This window comes from Aptenodytes patagonicus, chromosome 3, assembly GCF_965638725.1.
Source record: "Aptenodytes patagonicus chromosome 3, bAptPat1.pri.cur, whole genome shotgun sequence".
NCBI lineage: Eukaryota > Metazoa > Chordata > Aves > Sphenisciformes > Spheniscidae > Aptenodytes > Aptenodytes patagonicus.
The window spans coordinates 96,229,673-96,246,795 of NC_134951.1; the positions used below are offsets into that span (position 1 = coordinate 96,229,673).

At 55.7% G+C, this 17,123-nt stretch overlaps 1 protein-coding gene across 3 annotated transcripts in view; it reads left to right on the top strand.

Annotated features, from left to right (window-relative positions):
- The window catches only part of TMEM63B (transmembrane protein 63B), a 49,449-nt gene that overhangs the window by 29,727 nt on the left and 2,599 nt on the right, over positions 1 to 17,123 (top strand). For 2 of the 3 annotated variants that reach the window (XM_076334339.1, XM_076334340.1), the window contains exons 2-23: positions 274 to 472; positions 1,048 to 1,127; positions 2,984 to 3,022; positions 6,678 to 6,768; positions 7,599 to 7,636; positions 8,410 to 8,552; positions 8,811 to 8,862; positions 9,152 to 9,260; positions 9,800 to 9,870; positions 10,692 to 10,772; positions 10,904 to 11,027; positions 11,117 to 11,250; positions 11,400 to 11,537; positions 11,813 to 11,966; positions 12,235 to 12,341; positions 13,160 to 13,246; positions 14,641 to 14,706; positions 14,846 to 15,008; positions 15,161 to 15,266; positions 15,413 to 15,580; positions 15,721 to 15,836; positions 16,072 to 16,152. In XM_076334339.1, coding sequence (XP_076190454.1) covers positions 296 to 472; positions 1,048 to 1,127; positions 2,984 to 3,022; positions 6,678 to 6,768; positions 7,599 to 7,636; positions 8,410 to 8,552; positions 8,811 to 8,862; positions 9,152 to 9,260; positions 9,800 to 9,870; positions 10,692 to 10,772; positions 10,904 to 11,027; positions 11,117 to 11,250; positions 11,400 to 11,537; positions 11,813 to 11,966; positions 12,235 to 12,341; positions 13,160 to 13,246; positions 14,641 to 14,706; positions 14,846 to 15,008; positions 15,161 to 15,266; positions 15,413 to 15,580; positions 15,721 to 15,836; positions 16,072 to 16,152 — 2,325 coding nt within the window. In that variant the 5' untranslated portion in view covers positions 274 to 295. The remainder of the gene's footprint in view (positions 1 to 273; positions 473 to 1,047; positions 1,128 to 2,983; positions 3,023 to 6,677; positions 6,769 to 7,598; positions 7,637 to 8,409; positions 8,553 to 8,810; positions 8,863 to 9,151; positions 9,261 to 9,799; positions 9,871 to 10,691; positions 10,773 to 10,903; positions 11,028 to 11,116; positions 11,251 to 11,399; positions 11,538 to 11,812; positions 11,967 to 12,234; positions 12,342 to 13,159; positions 13,247 to 14,640; positions 14,707 to 14,845; positions 15,009 to 15,160; positions 15,267 to 15,412; positions 15,581 to 15,720; positions 15,837 to 16,071; positions 16,153 to 17,123) is intronic. The other variant, XM_076334341.1, reaches the window with a different exon arrangement.

The window sequence follows — 17,123 nt, forward strand, 5'->3', positions numbered from 1 at the left end:
ACCCAAATGGCGTGAGAGCCAGGGAACAAGGGAGGGAGCTCTGGGACTGTGTGTGGTGGGACCACAGCTGCTGAAGCACCCAGGCTCTTCCGGCACCCCCTAAACTCAGCAGGCTTCTCCAGATGACCTTGTCCCTGGACACTGGTTCCCAGGGAAATCCTGTAGCGCAGAGGAGCCTGAGATAGCAGGCAAGGTTGGCCCCTAACTCCAGCAGGGCTACACTGTCGTCCAGCTGGTGTGCGTCTAACCAGGCCTTTCTTCTCCTTTCCCCAGGGAAGACGATGAAGCTGTAGAGATGCTTCCCTACGTGATCGCCACCCTGGGCTCAGCAGGGGCCACCTGCAAAGCCTCCACATGCAACAACAGTACCAAGGACTACTGCTACAGTGCCCGCATCCGCAGCACTGTGCTGCAGGGGCTGCCCTTTGGTGGGGTGCCCACTGTCCTAGCCCTTGACTTTATGTGCTTTCTCGTAAGTCTACCTACTGTTGCTTCAGCACCTTCTCCCCTAATTAGCCATGAAGGGAGGACTGTGGTCGGGTGGTTAGAGTTGAGGGCCCCAAGTGCCATCCTGGACTTTGCTGCTGGCTGACTTTATGGCCCTGATTGTGTGCCTTAGGCACTGTGGGCTTAGCCACTAAGGACATGGGTCAGGTTAGGTCAGTCCTGCATCCCAAAACTCCTGCTTATGATGCCAAGTCCCTGCAGCTTTACCCACCCAAAGGCTTTGCGTGTTCCTCCTTAAGAACTGCAGGACCACAGATGCTGTAGCCATAATCTCACCTCCTTGGGTCCTGAGGGCCTTTTGATCCTGTGGCTAACTTAGCTACTGTGTGTTGCATCCTGGACCTCTGCCTCCCACAGCCATCCAGATAATCTGATTTTAACAGCCTTGGGGAACTTGTGCTCTCCCATGGCCTCGGTGTACTGTTAGCTGAGTGGTCCTGTCCCCTCCTACCCTCCCTGTTCCTGTGGCTCTGCATGCAGAGGACAAGGATGGAGTTGGACAATGCCTCATCTCACAGCTCCTCCTTTGCTCTCTTCCAGGCACTGTTGTTTGTCTTTTCAATTTTGCGTAAAGTTGCTTGGGATTATGGACGCCTGGCCCTGGTGACTGATGCTGACAGGTAAGCGTGGGAGAGGGACAGGAAAACAAGGCACGAGTGGTACCCTTCTTTGCTGCGGGGCAGAAGGGATAAATCCCCTTGCGTGTGCTGGAGGCAGCTGGGGAGGAGAGGCAAGCATGCCAGTTGTATCCCCTGAGCTCCAGGAACAGGAAAAATCCCCGCTTACAGGCTTTTTTGTTACAGCATCCTTTTCCCAACACAGGGAGTCGTCCCCGCCGGCTCCATATCACTTACGCTCCCTACAGTGACAGAGGTGTGCAGGGGCCCTTACAGAGGAACAGCAGATGCAGGGGAGGGAGGAGAGAGGAAAAGAGGTCACAGGAAGGGTGAGGCCTGCCACAGTGAAGGCTTTGTGAAGCCTCTGAAGGTGTTTTTGTGGCTCTGCTGGATGCAGTTCTCTTTAAGAGCACTTGAAAGCAGTAGGCTGCATTTCCAGGTGTGGTACTGCTGTGCTAATGCAAGTTTAGCTCGCATCCCAAGTGCTGATGAGTCGGTTTGGGTATGGATCCTTCCTGCCCAATACGTTTGGCTACAGTGTCTGCCAGCAAAAGCTGGGGCCCACTGGGGCTGGGAGCTCCACAGCTGAGTGAGATGCTATTCTCATTTTTGCTGTCAGCAGCAGGAAAGACAATGATTATTTTCTTCCAGTGCAGAACGAGGAACTCTCTTTGATTAAGCTAGAGGGGTTGTGCAGGTAGTCCGCCTCTCTCCAGGGGTGGTTTGCTGTGCCCATGGTGCTTTGTCACGTGCTGGAGGCAAAGTGTGGCTTCTTGAAGGCTGGCTGTGATAGGTGGTTCTTCCCTTTGATCAGCTCCACGAGCTCATCGTGCCCAAAAGGCTCACATGGGGCTGAGCTCCAGCCTCTTTGGTTCCTTTGGCGATACAGGTTCAAGCAAGCTGCTCTTGAGCACTCCCTGCACAACAGTGGAAAGAGTAAGAGTTGTTTTCTTCCAGCACCAAACCAGGAACTCTCCTGGTTTGGGTAAGTGGTCCTGGATAGCGTTAGATAAGCAGCTGTGTCCCTGGGGCTCCTCTGCACCTCCTTTCCTGGCCTGGCTGGGGAAATCAGCAATGCAGGGGCATTGGGGGAAAGTGAGGAGAAGGGAATAGCCGTATGAGACCTCACTGGGGAGAGGGCAGCAGCTCCTCAGGGTTAAGCTATCTGGACCCAGGCGCTGGCTGGTAGCCACAGGGGCTGCACAGCTCTGGCCTTCAGTGGGGAGAGAGGGCTGGCCCTTCTCGGAGGCGATGCTTGAGCACCTTGGGTGCAAGGGAGTGGAGCAGTGGCTGTAGGCAGAAAGGTAGAGGGGTGCCAACTGTTTGGCGAGGGAGAGCTGGTAAGTGCAGGGAGACGGTGCTGTGGTAAGGGCTGTGGATCACCAGGACCGGGATCCCAGGGAGGAGCCCCTGCTGCTTGGCCCATCCGCAGGGTGGGATGAGCATTTTGGGAGAGCAGGATGCAAGTGTGTTGGCTGCCTGGGTGGGGAGGAGAGGCATGGAAGGGGAGCTCAGATGGCAGCTGGGCAGCCCCAGCAGGCTGTCCTGCCTGGCCCCGTCCCTCAGGAGCTCCCTGGGACGCCCACAGTGTGGAGACAGGCCACCTTCCCAGTGAAGCCAGCTTCCCTTTAGCTGGCAGCAAAGCACTCGGCCCCTGGGCCAGCAGGGGCTCCAGGTTGTTGTGGCTTGGGGCGGTGCTGGGCTCTGGAAGGAAGGTCTTCTCCAGCCTGATCATCAGCAAGTTTCTCTTCTTCAGGACGGTGTGGAGCCATGTCGGGTGTGTAGCTCCCTGCGACAGAGGGGACCCAGCACCTGCTCCCATGATTGTAACCTCTCCCTTTCTGTTTCTGTGCCCCCAGGCGCCGACGCTGGCAGACAGAGCGAGAGGAGCGGGAATAGTATGTTGTTTTTTCAGGGTCTTGTTTCTTCTCTCTTCTTACTCGCACTCACTCTCGTTCTCCTTTTCTCTTGCAGTTTTCTGTCTTGCTTCTAAACTAATCTAAGTGGCTGGGAGTTCAGGCTTGGATTTGTGCCTCTCAGTGGATTCATGCTCTTCTTTTTCCCCTCCCCTTTGTGTCAGCCACTACCGCAGCTGGATGCACTCTGGTTTTCCCCTAGTAGCCCTTAAATGCTCCCTGAGGGCAGCAGTGCTGAGGAGCTCCCAGTCCCAGCCAAGGTGGAGGGTACCATGTCACATACCCTCCTGTACCTGCCCGTGTCCAGCTATCCCACCTTATGATGGAGAAGATAAACCCAGTTGCCTGAGCCCACACCACACTTGGGTCACCCAGGCGCAGGGGAGCCTCCTTTGCCTGGTCCCTCTTGTGCCAGGGTGCCACGAGTGCTGCTCCCATGATAGCTGCAAGGGCAGGCAGGTGCCCAGAGAGGATCTTGCAGGCAGTTGCAAGACTTCTCTCTTTTTCCTTCACCCCATGAGGCTGCCAGGACGAGGGCAAGTGTTGGCCCTTGTCCCTTGCCACCTACCCCCAGCTGGCAGCATGCCTAGCAAGGCAGCACCTTTATCCCTTCTCTCTCCCCCTGCAGAAGCAAACTTCCTGCCTCAGCGCTGAGAGCATCCTCCAGCACCTTGGCCTAGCGTTGCCCATTAAGCACTGCCATGGACCCTCCCTCCCTGCTCTTTCATCTTTCTTGCTGTTTTTATACCTAAGAAAAGAGCATCCCCCGTGCCTTGCTGACTGGCTGGGTGGTGCATGCTGCAGAGGGTACAATCAGCCAGCAGGACAGAGCCTGCAATGGTCGCTCCAACCAGGCTGATGCATGTCTGAGGCTGGGGGAGCAAGCTGCAGCCTCACTTCTCATACTCCACTGGCAAAGCAGCTACCTGCCACTGCTACTGCCTTGAGAGGGTACAGGAATGCTCCTGTTTTTGTAGTTGCTCCTTGCCCCCAAAGGAGCAGAGCAATCGGAGTTGTGGAAAACAGAGGTGGTGGTAGCTGTGGTACATGGCACAGAGGGGACCCCTCGCTTATGCTTGAGTGCTTCACTAGTGGTTGGCCCTGCTTCGAGTGTCTGGCAACTTTTCACTGCTAACACCTTGCAGGGGGAGTAAGGCAGAGGTAGCAGAGCTGTCATGTTCTGAGGCTTCTCGGGGATGCCACCTCAGTTATCCTCACAAGTGCTCATTTCTCTCCAGGGGGCCGCTTCTTCCTGCTCCCATTCTTCATCTGGGCTTGCTGGAGCTTTCTGCTGACACCCCCACCCCCCCCACCCCCAACCTACTGCTTGTCCCTGGGGTGGTGTTGGTAGCCAGAAACTTCCAAAAGCCTGTGGAGCTGAGCAAGGAAACCTTGTCCTGGCTGTGCTCCTCCAAGGCTGGGGGCAACTTCCCATCCCAGGCATTCTCTGTGCTGGGGCGCAGTGGCATGTGGTGGGTTAGAGACGTGTATGCCTCCTGGTGCTCCCAGCCCTTGAATGTGCAGCATCACTCTTGGTGCAGGAGGACATCCTCCTCAGATGTGTCCCTTTGCCTGAGAACCGGCGAGTACCCTTGTCCTGCCCCTTGCCAGGGCTTGTGGTAGCCATTGGCACTCTTAGTCGGTGACTCAGTCTGCACTGGGAGAGCGTGGCAACCCACCTGCACCTCCGTGTGTAAAGGCAGTGATCACAGAGCCCTGTGGGGCTTGCCACTCACGCAGCTACCTCCTGCCTTGCACCACAGCAAGCCCCTTCCATAGCATGCTTGGCCTCCCCTCCTGGAGCCTGCGATTCCCTTGGCCTGAGGCTAGCCATGCCTCGGACCCCGTCCTTCTCCCTCCCTGGCAGGGCCAGCACCCAATCTGGGGCAGTGGGCAGGGTCCCACCTTAATCTTCTTGCAGTTTAGGGCAACCTTGCCTCTGCTTACTTGCTTTGTTAGTGCTTTGCTTTAAAAAGCCACCAGGTAGGTGCAGGTACCATTGGAGCTCCCTCTTCAGCTTCCTGTCTTTGACAAGGTTTGGCCCCCTCTGTCTTCTCAGCATTGCCGGTCATCCTGCTGAATGGAGCTGAGTTTGCCTGGTCATCTCATACCTTGGCACTCTTCTCAGTTTTTCCCTCAAGTGCTGCTTCTGCTCTGCCCTCTGCCAGTACCAAGGAGCCAAAAGCACGCTGTGTCATCGTGCTGGGCTCCCCTCGGGGCTGCAGAGAGCAGAAGCTCACCCTTGCTCCCTGCACCCAGCTGGAAGGCCTCTGGGATTTTAAAGGGCTGAAGGTCCAAGAGCTTGGGTGAAGCTCGCTCTGTCGCTCCAGCAGAGCAGGGCGTTAGGCTGTGCAGTCGCAAGGCTGCGCACCACTGTCTAATCTGCACTCCTGTAGTCTCATGACCTTCAGCTAATCTCCTTTCTCCTCTCTCCGTTACTTCCAGCTAGGGACTTGAGCAGGTGCTGCTCTGCTCTGAGGGGGGCCACGTGACACATCCTCTTTCCTTTGGCAGGGTCACGAGGGTCTTTGCTTGTTCTCCTTCCCATAGTGTCATCCACCTCGTCCCTAGCACTTGTCTCTCAGCTGCTTCTTCTCTGGGTTCTTGTCCATCTGATCCTCCTTGAGCCTGTACTGGTTACAGGGAGACCATGTTTTCATCTATTTTTTCCCCTTTGCTTCTAGCCTTCAGATCAGCCATATCTCTTCTTGCACCTCCAAGGTCCCGGCCCGCTGTTGTCATCTTGCAAGTGCTATTAATTTAGGTCTCTGGACCATTTTCTTGTCTCCTTTGCTAGCTGCCCTCCACCTCCATTCGTAGTGGGTGCTATTCTCTGCCTTGGATGCTTCTGCTGCGAGTTCTTCATCTAGGTCCCTGCCTGCGTCTGGAGTAAAGCGGTCTGGGATATTCACCTCTCTTGTTTTCCTGTCCTTTAGCCTGCAGTCGTTCACTTCTAGCTGCCTGCCCTGCTCCTGCTGGAGGGATTTCCAGGCAGGAAGCCCAGCTGAGGCTGTGGAGCAGGTTGGGCTGAGCCTGGCTCCAGGCAGCACAGCTGCTGGGGCTCAGCTGCATTCCTTCTTCCCCTGGGTTTCCCTGCACTAAAGCACTAAGGGCAGAGAGGACTGGTGTAGCGCGAATACAGCCCACCAGACTCCCAGCCTTCTTCTTCCCTAGGGCGAGTGAGGCCCACCAGGACCTCAGGACAGGAGCTGCTGCCAGTGCCTCTCCGGAGCGCCGGGGCTGCCGCCTCGTGGCCGCACTGGAGCCAGAGGGGATGCAGCACCCTCTGGCTCCTACCTCCTCTCCTCTGCTAAACCCTGCACTGAACAGACCTCATTTCTCCGTGGCAGCTGCTGCCAGCCCCTCCTTGTGGGGGCTGCTGCGTAATGCGGGTGCCTCTCAGAAGGTGCTGAGTGAGTAGTATCTGTGGTCGAGCCTGTGATGGCTGCCGGGCTCAGGGTGCCGTCTGAGGTCTTTGCTTACTGCTACCCTCTGCTCTCTGATCTCACCTCTCTCCATCTCACCTGGGGCAAACTGACCTGAATTAACCTCTGATATTCTGTGTGCTCTTGGTTCCTGGCCAGCTGCCTCCTCACATCTTCTAACTTTCTCCCTCGCCTCCCACTTGTCATTTTAGCGTAGCCTCTGCCCTGCACTCTGACAACCACGACCGCTACGAGCGCCTCACCTCCGTCTCCAGCTCTGTGGACTTCGACCAGAGAGACAACGTGAGTAGCAGCAAGAGTCAAACACCTTGCCTTTGAGTGGCCAGGAGCCCACAGCTTGTCTGAACCAAGGGCTCTTCAGAAGCAACACTGTTTGCCCATCCCCCGGCCTTAGGTCCCATGCCTTGTAGTGTGTGAGTGTGGTATAGAGCTCAAGGAGGCATAACTACAAGGCTTCTAGACATGTGCTTAAATAAGTAGGCTGTACATCCCTGTGGCTTAATGGACATCTGTCCAACATATCATCTCAGCATTACAAACCATACTTGCCGGGAGAAAGGTATCTGGCTCCTCCTCACACCACTGTTTACCTCTACTGCTATTTTCTTCTCTAAAGGGGAGGTGCAGTTCAGTAGGACGACAGGGTGTGATAGATGGGTGGTGAAGCTCCCAGGAGACATTCCTTCCCCAGCTGTTCTTTGAGGAGCACTGGCTTGGCCCATTCTGCCTTCCCAGTCCCTGCAGAGCTCCTCCTGTCCAGGACAATGGCTGAAGTACCCGTATGCTGCATTTTCTGAGTGTGCCTAGGCTGTGGAGACCTTCTGTGCCAGCCAGGACCCCGTGGGTTGCCTGGGAGGCTGAGCTGCCAGTTGGTAGGGGACAGCCATGTGGCAGAGTCCAGCCTGTGTTTTGCAGTGTGGAGTAGCGCTGTCATCTCCTTCACCTGGGCCCGTCCATGGCTCTGCATGTCTGGGTGCTTGTGGTCTGTCCCCCCTGAGCCAAGTCTGTGGAGGTGCAAGAACACCAGCCTGGTCCTGTGAGGCTTTGAAGGAAGGAGCAGGGAAAAGGGAGCACAGAGTGACGTGAGACCTTCCTGTCTTCTTTCTGCACAGGGTTTCTGCTCCTGGCTGACAGCCATCTTCAGGATAAAGTAAGTGCCCCAGGACCTGCATGGGAGACCCACATGGGGAAGAAGCAGAGGTAGTGCAGGGCATTGGGACACCCAGCGCAGTACAGCTGCGTGAAGTCACTGCAGCCCCTTCTCTGAAGAGCATAAGCTAAGTGTGTCCTCTGGAGAGGACAAGCAAAGACAGGACTAGATGAGGAGTCCTAAAGCCAAAACTAAGGTCACACAGTGAGTCTGTGACAGAGAAGAGCACCCAGCCCAGGTCTACCCTGCCTCAGTGCCATCTTAGAAACACTGTCCAATGCTCTGCAGAGATGCTCTTCTCCCTGGGACTCCTGCTAGGGGCACTGCTGTCCAAGGAATGACTACGAAGGAGGGACTGGAGAATGCAGGGAGATACCTGCAGCCTGATGATGCTCAGGAGTAGTCTCCTAAGCACTTCTTGGCTTCAGAGTGCTGTGGGACAGTGTCAGCCATCCCGTATCTCAGCAGGGGAGGCAAGGCACGGCACATCAGAAGGGTATGAGGTGGGGTTTGCGTGTGTCCAGCTGCCTGTCCTGGGAGGCAGAGGGCAGGGGCATGGGGAGTGGGGCTGCAATAAGTATTGCACGGACAGGTTTCTGCCCAGGCTGGTTCGAGGCTGTGTGCTGGGCTCCCTACCCTGGGGGATGGCCACAGCTCTGTAGGGTGCTACCAGGGGTGCTGTGTGGGCTCAAACCAGGAGGGCAGCCCTGTGCGTTTCTCCGGTGCTTGAGGGAATGTGGAAGATTGCCTGACTGCCTTTCTCTCCCTGGCAGGGATGATGAGATCCGGGACAAGTGTGGGGGTGATGCGGTGCACTACCTGTCCTTCCAGAGGCATATCATCGGGCTACTGGTGGCCGTGGGTGTGCTCTCCGTGGGCATCGTGTTACCTGTCAACTTCTCAGGGGACCTGCTAGGTGAGAGCAGGCAACCTCTGGCTGGATTAGGGAAGCTGCTTTCAATGCCATGGCCCAGACCACCAGGGAGTAGTGAAGGGCAGGACAGGACTAACACAGACAAACCATGACTCCTGTCCAACTTTGAGCATGGGTCATCCTGGGCAGCTTGGGTTTTAGGGTGTTTTGCAGTTGAGATTCTTGCCATACCCCACTCCAGTGATGCTCTGTGCCCCTCAGTATAACTGAACATGCCTGTATCTGCTTCTTTCTCCCTAGAAAACAACGCCTACAGCTTTGGGAGGACAACTATTGCTAACCTGAATTCTGGGTATGTGTGGGCAGGGGTGGGATGGATAATTGAGGCCCTGAGGGGGTATTTTGTAAACGTCCACTTGCTGCAGAGCCTCACTTCCTTGAAGGCTCCATTTCTGCCCTCGCCGTGAGGCTACTGTCCCTGCTCCAATTTCCAGGCTGAGCTCCTGGAAGTTGGTTGTAGGGCATGTGGGTGCCGTGCCGGTTACGCTGCTCGTGGCCACAGCACCTTCAGGGCCTGGCCGGTCATATACAGAGTTGTAGTGGCAACCTTGCGTTGGCCTTTGTGGTCTCCCTTGTGACAGGAATAACCTGCTGTGGCTGCACACGTCTTTTGCCTTCCTGTACCTGCTGCTGACGGTGTACAGCATGCGCCGGCACACCTCCAAGATGCGCTACAAAGAGGATGACTTGGTGAGCAGGACCTGGCCGCTCTCCCAGGCACATTTTCCCATGCCCTCCTGTCAAGTCAGGTGGCCTTGGAGAGGGTGCCGAGCACCCCACTTCCCACAGCAATTTGAGGCTCTCTTGTTTTGGCTGTTGTTCTGCCTGGCCAAAGGCAGATCTCCTCCAGAGCAGCAGTCCTGACTGCCTGTGGGGAAATGAGAGAGGCCTGTGGGGAAACGAGAGAGGCCTGTGCTGGGTGAACATGGCGGGGGGGAGCCCCATGCCTTCCAGGGGTTGCTCCAGCTGCTTTTTCCTTCCTCATTTCTTAAGGGTACCCCCTGTTTCTGTTCAGGCAGCTGCAATGTAGGCCCCCTGCCTTCAATCTGCAGCGCACCAGGATGCCAACAGCTAGTGGAAGCATAGGAGAGGGGGAGCCCTGGGTGCTAGAAGTGTAGGGACTGCCCTTTTCCATTGTTGTCTCAAGCCTTGGGGGATTTTGCTGCAGTCTGGTCTTTCACATCATCCACACCTACCTGCCCTCTCCTTTTATTCTTCCTTCTGTCCAGGTTAAGCGAACTCTCTTCATCAATGGGATCTCAAAATATGCTGAGCCAGAGAAGATCAAGAAGCATTTTGAGTGAGTCTTGCTGCGTCTCTAAAGGCTGCTCTGTAATGGGGATGTTTTTATTGGGGTAGTGCTAGTGTTACCTGAAGCAGCAGTAATACATTGAGAGCAGAAAGCTAGTCGAAATCGGTGAACACTTATTTTAGGCATCTCAGTACTACTTTTCTGTGCAATTTTTTATCTAAATGTGCAGTGTCCTTGATTTGTGCCTTGGGTTATGCCCAGCTATCGCTTGTGGAGCCATAGGGGGTCAGCGTGGTAAGTAGTGGACAGAGCGTGTCCTGTGATGTAGTCAAGTTCAGAGATTGAGATGCAGGCAGGAGGTGCTCAAGCAGTGGCTGTGGGATGTTGTGCTGCTGCTTCTGCCCTGATCATGGTCCTTGTAGAAAAGTGGATTTTTCTTTTTAACATAAAAAAAAAAGTCCTCTTCCATCAGGACCTCAATGAACACACTGTCAGGGCCATGTTTAGAAGCACCATGGGGAAAGGAGAAATGTTTTGTACCCTTTGTACCCTTCTGCCTCTTTCTGACCCCAAGCCCTGTGGCCTGTGAAAGCAGAGAGGGGGTGTGGGGTCAGAGGGGTGCCTTGCTTGCCACAGGGCGAAGTCTGAAGAGGGTCCTTGTGCCAGAGCCTAGGGGATGTAGCGTTTGCCCCATGCGTTGCTCCTGCTATAAGGGACAGCCTGTAGGCTCCCCTGATGCTCCCAGCAAGCTCTTGCTGTGCATCATAACGCTCAGCCTGGGGCAGGACAGAAGTCCTGGACACGTGGGGTTTGCTTGAGGGTACAGTCTTTGGTGCTGGGTGTGATGAGCTGGTGCTTCCCGTCCACAGGGAGGCCTACGCCAACTGCACCGTCCTGGAGGCCCGTCCCTGCTATGATGTGGCCCGGCTGATGTTCCTCGATGCAGAGAGGTAACCCCTGGTTTGGGAGAGAGGGCAGGGTGGACCAATGCCACGGGCTTCCACTCAAGTCTGATGATATGGGAGCTTTTTCTGAGCCATTCTCTTTCCTTCCTTCCTTCTCTTCCCCTCTCCTGTTTCAGGAAGAAAGCTGAGCGCGGGCGAATCTACTTCACCAACCTGCAGAGCAAGGAGAACACACCGTCCATGATCAACCCCAAGCCCTGTGGCCACCTGTGCTGCTGTGTCATCAGGGGCTGTGAGGAGGTGGGGGGAGAGCTGGAGGTGTTCGGCAGAAGGGCGCAGAGGGCCTTGGGTCCCCAGGTCTCTGCTCTGACCCCTGTCCCCCCGCCCAGGTGGAGGCCATTGAGTACTACACCAAGCTGGAGGAGAAGCTCAAAGATGACTACAAGCGGGAGAAGGAGAAGGTGAACGAGAAGCCTCTGGGGATGGCCTTTGTCACCTTCCACAATGAGACCATCACAGCCATGTGAGTGCAAAGGATCCTGTCCTTCCCTGGAAGGTGACCTCTCGCAGCTCTCCCCTTAAATCAGAGGAATGCCAGCACTAAGGCATCCCCCCTTACTTGTCCCTGCCAGCCCTCTGTGTCAGCATCTCCCTCTCTCTCCTCTTCTCCAGAATCCTCAAAGACTTCAATGCTTGCAAGTGTCAGGGCTGTGCATGCCGTGGGGAGCCCAGGGCCTCCTCCTGCAGCGAGTCCCTCCACGTCTCCAACTGGACTGTCAGCTACGCCCCCGACCCACAGAACATCTACTGGTGAGCAGCTCTGTGGGGCTCAGCGGGCCCTGCCCATGGGAAAGGAGCGCATCCTCCCTGTCTCCCTCCCCATCTGCTCCTCTGGTAACTGAATGAGTTGTTCTTGCTGAAGCCCAGCCTGGCTGAGCTAGAGGTCTGATCTGACTTGGAGGGGGAAAGCCTTGGGCTGGTGCCCCACACACTGTTCACACAGCCTGGGCCATATTGTGAATGTGAGGCTCTGGACCTGCCCTTCTCCCCTATGCAACCATTCTGATGCCCTCCTTCCCTGCCAGGGAACATCTCTCTATCCGGGGCTTCATCTGGTGGATCCGCTGCCTGGTGATCAACGTGGTCCTCTTCATCCTCCTCTTCTTCCTCACCACCCCTGCTATCATCATCACCACTATGGACAAGTTCAATGTCACCAAGCCTGTGGAGTACCTCAATGTAAGGCCTTCAGAGAGGGGTGCAGGATGGGTAGCGTGGGAACTGTCCCGAGACACAACAGCCCCTGCAAGGGAGGGGGTAGCGAGAGAGATTGTCAGCGTTCCCCAGGTCCTGTCAGCCTGACCGGGAGGGAGGTGCTGAGCCTGGCCAGGGTGCAGTGGCAGCCGCGGTGCTGAGGACTCAGTGTCAGCAAAAGCAGCTGTACCTGTGGCTGGTGCAAGAGCTGCCGCACCGAGTAACATGCAGTCTCTTCTCTGCCTCGTTACAGAACCCCATCATCACCCAGTTCTTCCCCACCCTGCTGCTGTGGTGCTTCTCTGCTCTGCTGCCCACCATCGTGTATTACTCTGCCTTCTTCGAAGCGCACTGGACCAGGTAAGGACAGCCAGCGCCTGTTCTTAGTTATACCAGCGTGCTGCCTGGCCACTAGACACTTCTTCCTGATGAAAAGCTCCTGGCTGGATCCTCCTGCTTGAACTCCTGTCTTCCACTCCAAGCATGGTGTTACATTGCACTTCTTGGACACCTGGGGTCTGCTGTGGACAGCTGTTCTGCCAATCCTTAGCTGTGGTTGTGCAGCATGGTTGTCTGAGCAGGGCTTGAAGTAGGTCTACAAGAAGAAGAAAGCTGGGATGAGTCGGGGCTGGTAACTGTGAGAAAGGCTATTAGTGAGGGAAGTCTTGGCTCAGGTGAGCGGGCAGGGGTGGTGTGCCTGTACCCATGTGTAAGTCATAGCTTTTCCAAGGGAAGATCGCCTTAGCTGCTATGGCTTCTGGCCATAGGGAAGGTATTTGAAGTGCAGAACACTAGAAATGTGCTGCTTGTGAGGCACATTCCCAGCAGGATGTCCAATGTAATCTTTGTTTTCTGCTCTGTGTTGCAAGGACTGGTGGGGAGGATGTCACTAGCTCTGAGGATTGCAGGTGAAGAGAGATGATTGCTGAGAGTCCTCTAAAGACATGAGAGCTGGGAGAGCCTGTGAGACAAGGAGGGAGGAACTGAGATTTGGGGACAGACAGACAGACCTCAGACACACTGGAGGGAAAGGGGGCGTATTCATGTACCAGTAGTGGATAGGGTGGGATTTGGATTAGACACTGGGAAGCACTTTCTGATGAGAAGGTGATGGGGATGCCACTCCTGGGGCTGGCGGGCTGACAGTGAAAAGTCAACAGCCTCCTCTCTGCCCTCAGGTCTGGAGAGAACAGGACAACCATGCACAAGTGTTACACCTTCCTCATCTTCATGGTCTTGCTGCTGCCATCACTGGGCCTGAGCAGGTAGGGCTGGAGGCGGGGGGGAAGCAAGCACAGAGACCTGGAGCATGGGGAGGGTTGAGGTGTCTCCCTGGTTCTTCTCGTACGCTGCTTCCTTTCCCTGCTGCACAAGTGCCATGGCCACCATTCCCTTGGGGAGGTGGCATTTAGTTCTGGTTGGGGGCCAGGCCAGACCATACCCAGTTGGGTCCCTAGGAGCTTGTTGAATCAATCTGCAGGTGTGTTGACGTGTGCCTTGGTGTTACGAATAATGCAGCAAAAACTAGCATGGTTGGTGGACACATGTGAAAAGTCTGCTCAAGGTCTGTTGGTGAAGGAGGAACTCCCCACCTCTGTATTCAGTGTGTGCTCCGAATTTTGCATGAAACGAGCAAATTCCCCATTTAGGCCAGAACTGAGTAGGTTGCGCTGCTTGGCTGGGTGGGATCACTATGTGTAGGCTGCAGAAATACCGATCCGTCTGGATGTGAGCCCCAAATCTTCCTGCAGGGGTTATAGAAATGCCCTGTGGCAAACAGCAGTGCATCAGCTGCCAGCCATCGGCATGGGCTCCCAGCACTGAACAGTGGCGAAGTAGGGAAACAGCACGAGGAAGGAAAAACTGGGAGGTGGGAGTGGGACGGGGGCTCCTTACTGTGGTAGGGAGTTACTTATGCGTTGTGGGGTGGGGAATCTACATCCCCCTAAATTCAGGATACAGCCCCTCAGTGGCAAGTTAGGCAGCTCCTGAGAATAGACGAGCCCTCTGATAGAGGCAGAAGGGTGAGTGATTACAGCAATGTTTCCCAGCCAGATTAAAAATGCCTTGTTGCTTATAACCTTACAACCTAGGCAGGTGAATGCTCTTGGAAGGTTTGCATTTTGACTGGATACCATTAAACAGACCGCACTTCCTTCTGAGGATACAGTCCTGCTGCTGTTATGTGTGGAGCTCCGTACTCCACCAGTACCCAAGGTGCTGGAGGATTGCACAGTTTTATATCAAAAAATCAGAATCAAGGAAAATGGGATTTGTCTCTCCTAAGGGATTTTTTTAATCTCTGTGTTGTAGGGTACTTTTTACCTAACCAGTTTCTTCTGTAGTGTCAGTCACCTGTTCCTTGCATGGATGTTGTGCCCAAACAGAGGGGAGAGGGAAATATTTTACTGATAGAATCAGGGCAACGGGAGAAGACGACACACGAGAGTGGGGAGCTTTACATCCCTTTTTGGGTGCCGCACTGTTTTTCCCAGTGTCTGATTTACATAACTGCTGGTGACACATCCCAAGAGGGAACAAAAGTCTATGGTCAGAGCTCTGAGTCTTTCTAGAGCAGCTTCCACATACTTGCATGTGCATGTCTGTATATTGCTGCTTCTGACTGTTCCTCTTTTCTTCTTGCTCCCCTCCCCCACAGCTTGGATGTGTTTTTCCGCTGGTTGTTTGACAAAAAATTCCTCGCCGAAGCCGCCGTGCGATTTGAGTAAGTGGAGCTGGGCAGAAGGCCCTTCTTTGCAGTGGGGGCAGGTTCTTCTTGGTGTCCAAAGGTACTGGGGGCTCCCAGCTGCTGCCCTGCAAGGGGGGAGCACCTCCTGCAGCCTGCTCTCGCTGTGCCTCCCCAGGTGTGTGTTCCTGCCAGATAACGGGGCCTTCTTCGTCAACTATGTCATCGCCTCTGCCTTCATTGGGAACGCCATGGACCTGCTGCGTATCCCCGGCTTGCTCATGTACATGATACGCCTCTGCCTGGCCCGCTCGGCCGCCGAGCGGAGGAACGTCAAGCGAGTACGTAGTGGGGACAGGTCATGGCCTCCACCCAGGGCTGGGAGTGCTGCAATGGGGCCCCCATGCTCGGGGGCTCACCTGATGCTGGGTGTGTCGCACACCCCCACTGAGCTCCTGGGGTCATGCTGACCAGTCTCTGCTCCCTCTTGCAGCACCAGGCCTACGAGTTCCAGTTTGGGGCTGCTTACGCCTGGATGATGTGTGTCTTCACTGTGGTCATGACGTACAGCATCACTTGCCCCATCATCGTCCCCTTCGGTAAGTGATGCCCCTCTGCCTCCTTGCATCGGAGGCTGAGGGAGAACTCAGGGGGGAGGCCAGCAGGGTGGGGTGGGGGAGATATTCCCTGTACTGGGACAGAGGTTGATTCCCCTCTCTGCTGGCATCCCTCCCCTCAATCCCAGGGCTCATGTACATGCTGCTTAAGCACCTGGTGGACCGATACAACCTGTATTATGCTTACCTGCCTGCCAAGCTGGACAAGAAGATCCATTCAGGGGCTGTGAACCAGGTGGTGGCAGCCCCCATCCTCTGCCTCTTCTGGCTTCTCTTCTTCTCCACCATGCGCACAGGTGAGCGCTGGGCTGGGATGCCATCCCCTCGCCTCCTACAGAGCTGCTTCCTTGCCTGGGCTGTGGTCCTGGCAGCCCCTGGCCATGGGGCACGGTCAGGGTCCCTCTGACACCGCCACTTCGGTTTTTCTTTGCCACAGGGTTCCTGGCTCCCACTTCCATGTTTACCTTCGTGGTCCTCGTGATCACCATTGTGATCTGCCTGTGTCACGTCTGCTTCGGGCACTTCAAATACCTCAGCGCTCACAACTACAAGGTGAGACGGAGTGCTGGGTGGGGGTACGGGACCCTTCTCCTTGGGAGCACTGCTCAGCCGCAAAACAGCAGGGGCTCTAGGGGAGTCTCAGCCTGCTCCCCTGGCAGAGCCTCTCAACCCTGGCTTCATGGAGGGGACAGTCCCAAGGCTGTCCCTGCTGCCTGTATGCTGCTCCTGTGGTGGGACAGCAAATGTGTTGCCCCAGCAGTCTCTCAGTTTCTCCTTTCCTCTCCAGATTGACCATACAGAAGTGGACACCGTAGAAAACAGGCAGAACGGGAGACCTGCCACCAGTCTGCCGGCTCCCAAATCAGCTGTGAGTCCCTGTCCCCACCTCTGTGCCCTGGCGTGCTCCTTACCCGGGTTTGAGAAGGGGGAGGTAACTCCCTGTCCAAGTACCTCACTCTTCACCTCTCTGAGGCAGCAGAGTCCCCCAGTGAGGGTGGGAAGCAAGTGTTGGGCACTGTGCCTCTCACCTGAGCTGGGGGAAGTGTAACACCCCCACACACGCACAACCCTTTCCCACTGCTCCTCAGATGCTGTGCGTTTACTTTCTGCCTCTCTCTCAGCTGGGACAGTGAATCCAGCCGGGTCAGTCTCCCTTCTCGTTCTGCATCTTTGCACGCTTGCCTGTCAGCAAAGACTGTCACCCACCAGGCTGGTCCTAGTGCCAACGCAAAGGGGTCTCCGTGGGCATTGCCTTGAAGGCCATGAAAGTGCTTTGAGGACTCTCCCCTCCCCTGCCTAATTGAGATCCCAGAGTCAGTTTTCTGAACTTCTCCTTGGCTCACTGGCTCATTCCAGCTGCTTCCTTCCACCATGAGATTTTTGTAGTTGGGGTCTGTGCAGAGCTGTTCAGGGGGTACATGCAGAGATGTGGTAAAGCAGAGCCCCCTGCTTCCTCGGGAGAGCAGGGCTGGGGTGTGCACGGGTAATCCAGGCTCCTCCCCAGTCTCCATGTACCTAAGGGCAGTGGCATCTCTCCAAAAGGAGATTCCTCATAGGAGGCAGGCACAGCCTCAGAGGCACACATCCACTGGCAAAAAAGGGAGCACAGTCTTCCAGTCCACATGGGCTCCAAAGAGCTGAGAAGCCCCATGCTCTCCCAGCCCTGGCTTTCTGAGGGTGCTGCCTGTCCCAGGATGCTGGGGTTTGGCACATCCACTGTTGCAGGGCCAAGCCAGCCCCGCTTTTACCCCCTCTCTCAATACATCCCATGGAGACTAGACCCTTCCTTGCCCTCCCAGCGTATCCCCACACTCAACCTCTTGCATGGCACTTTGCGTG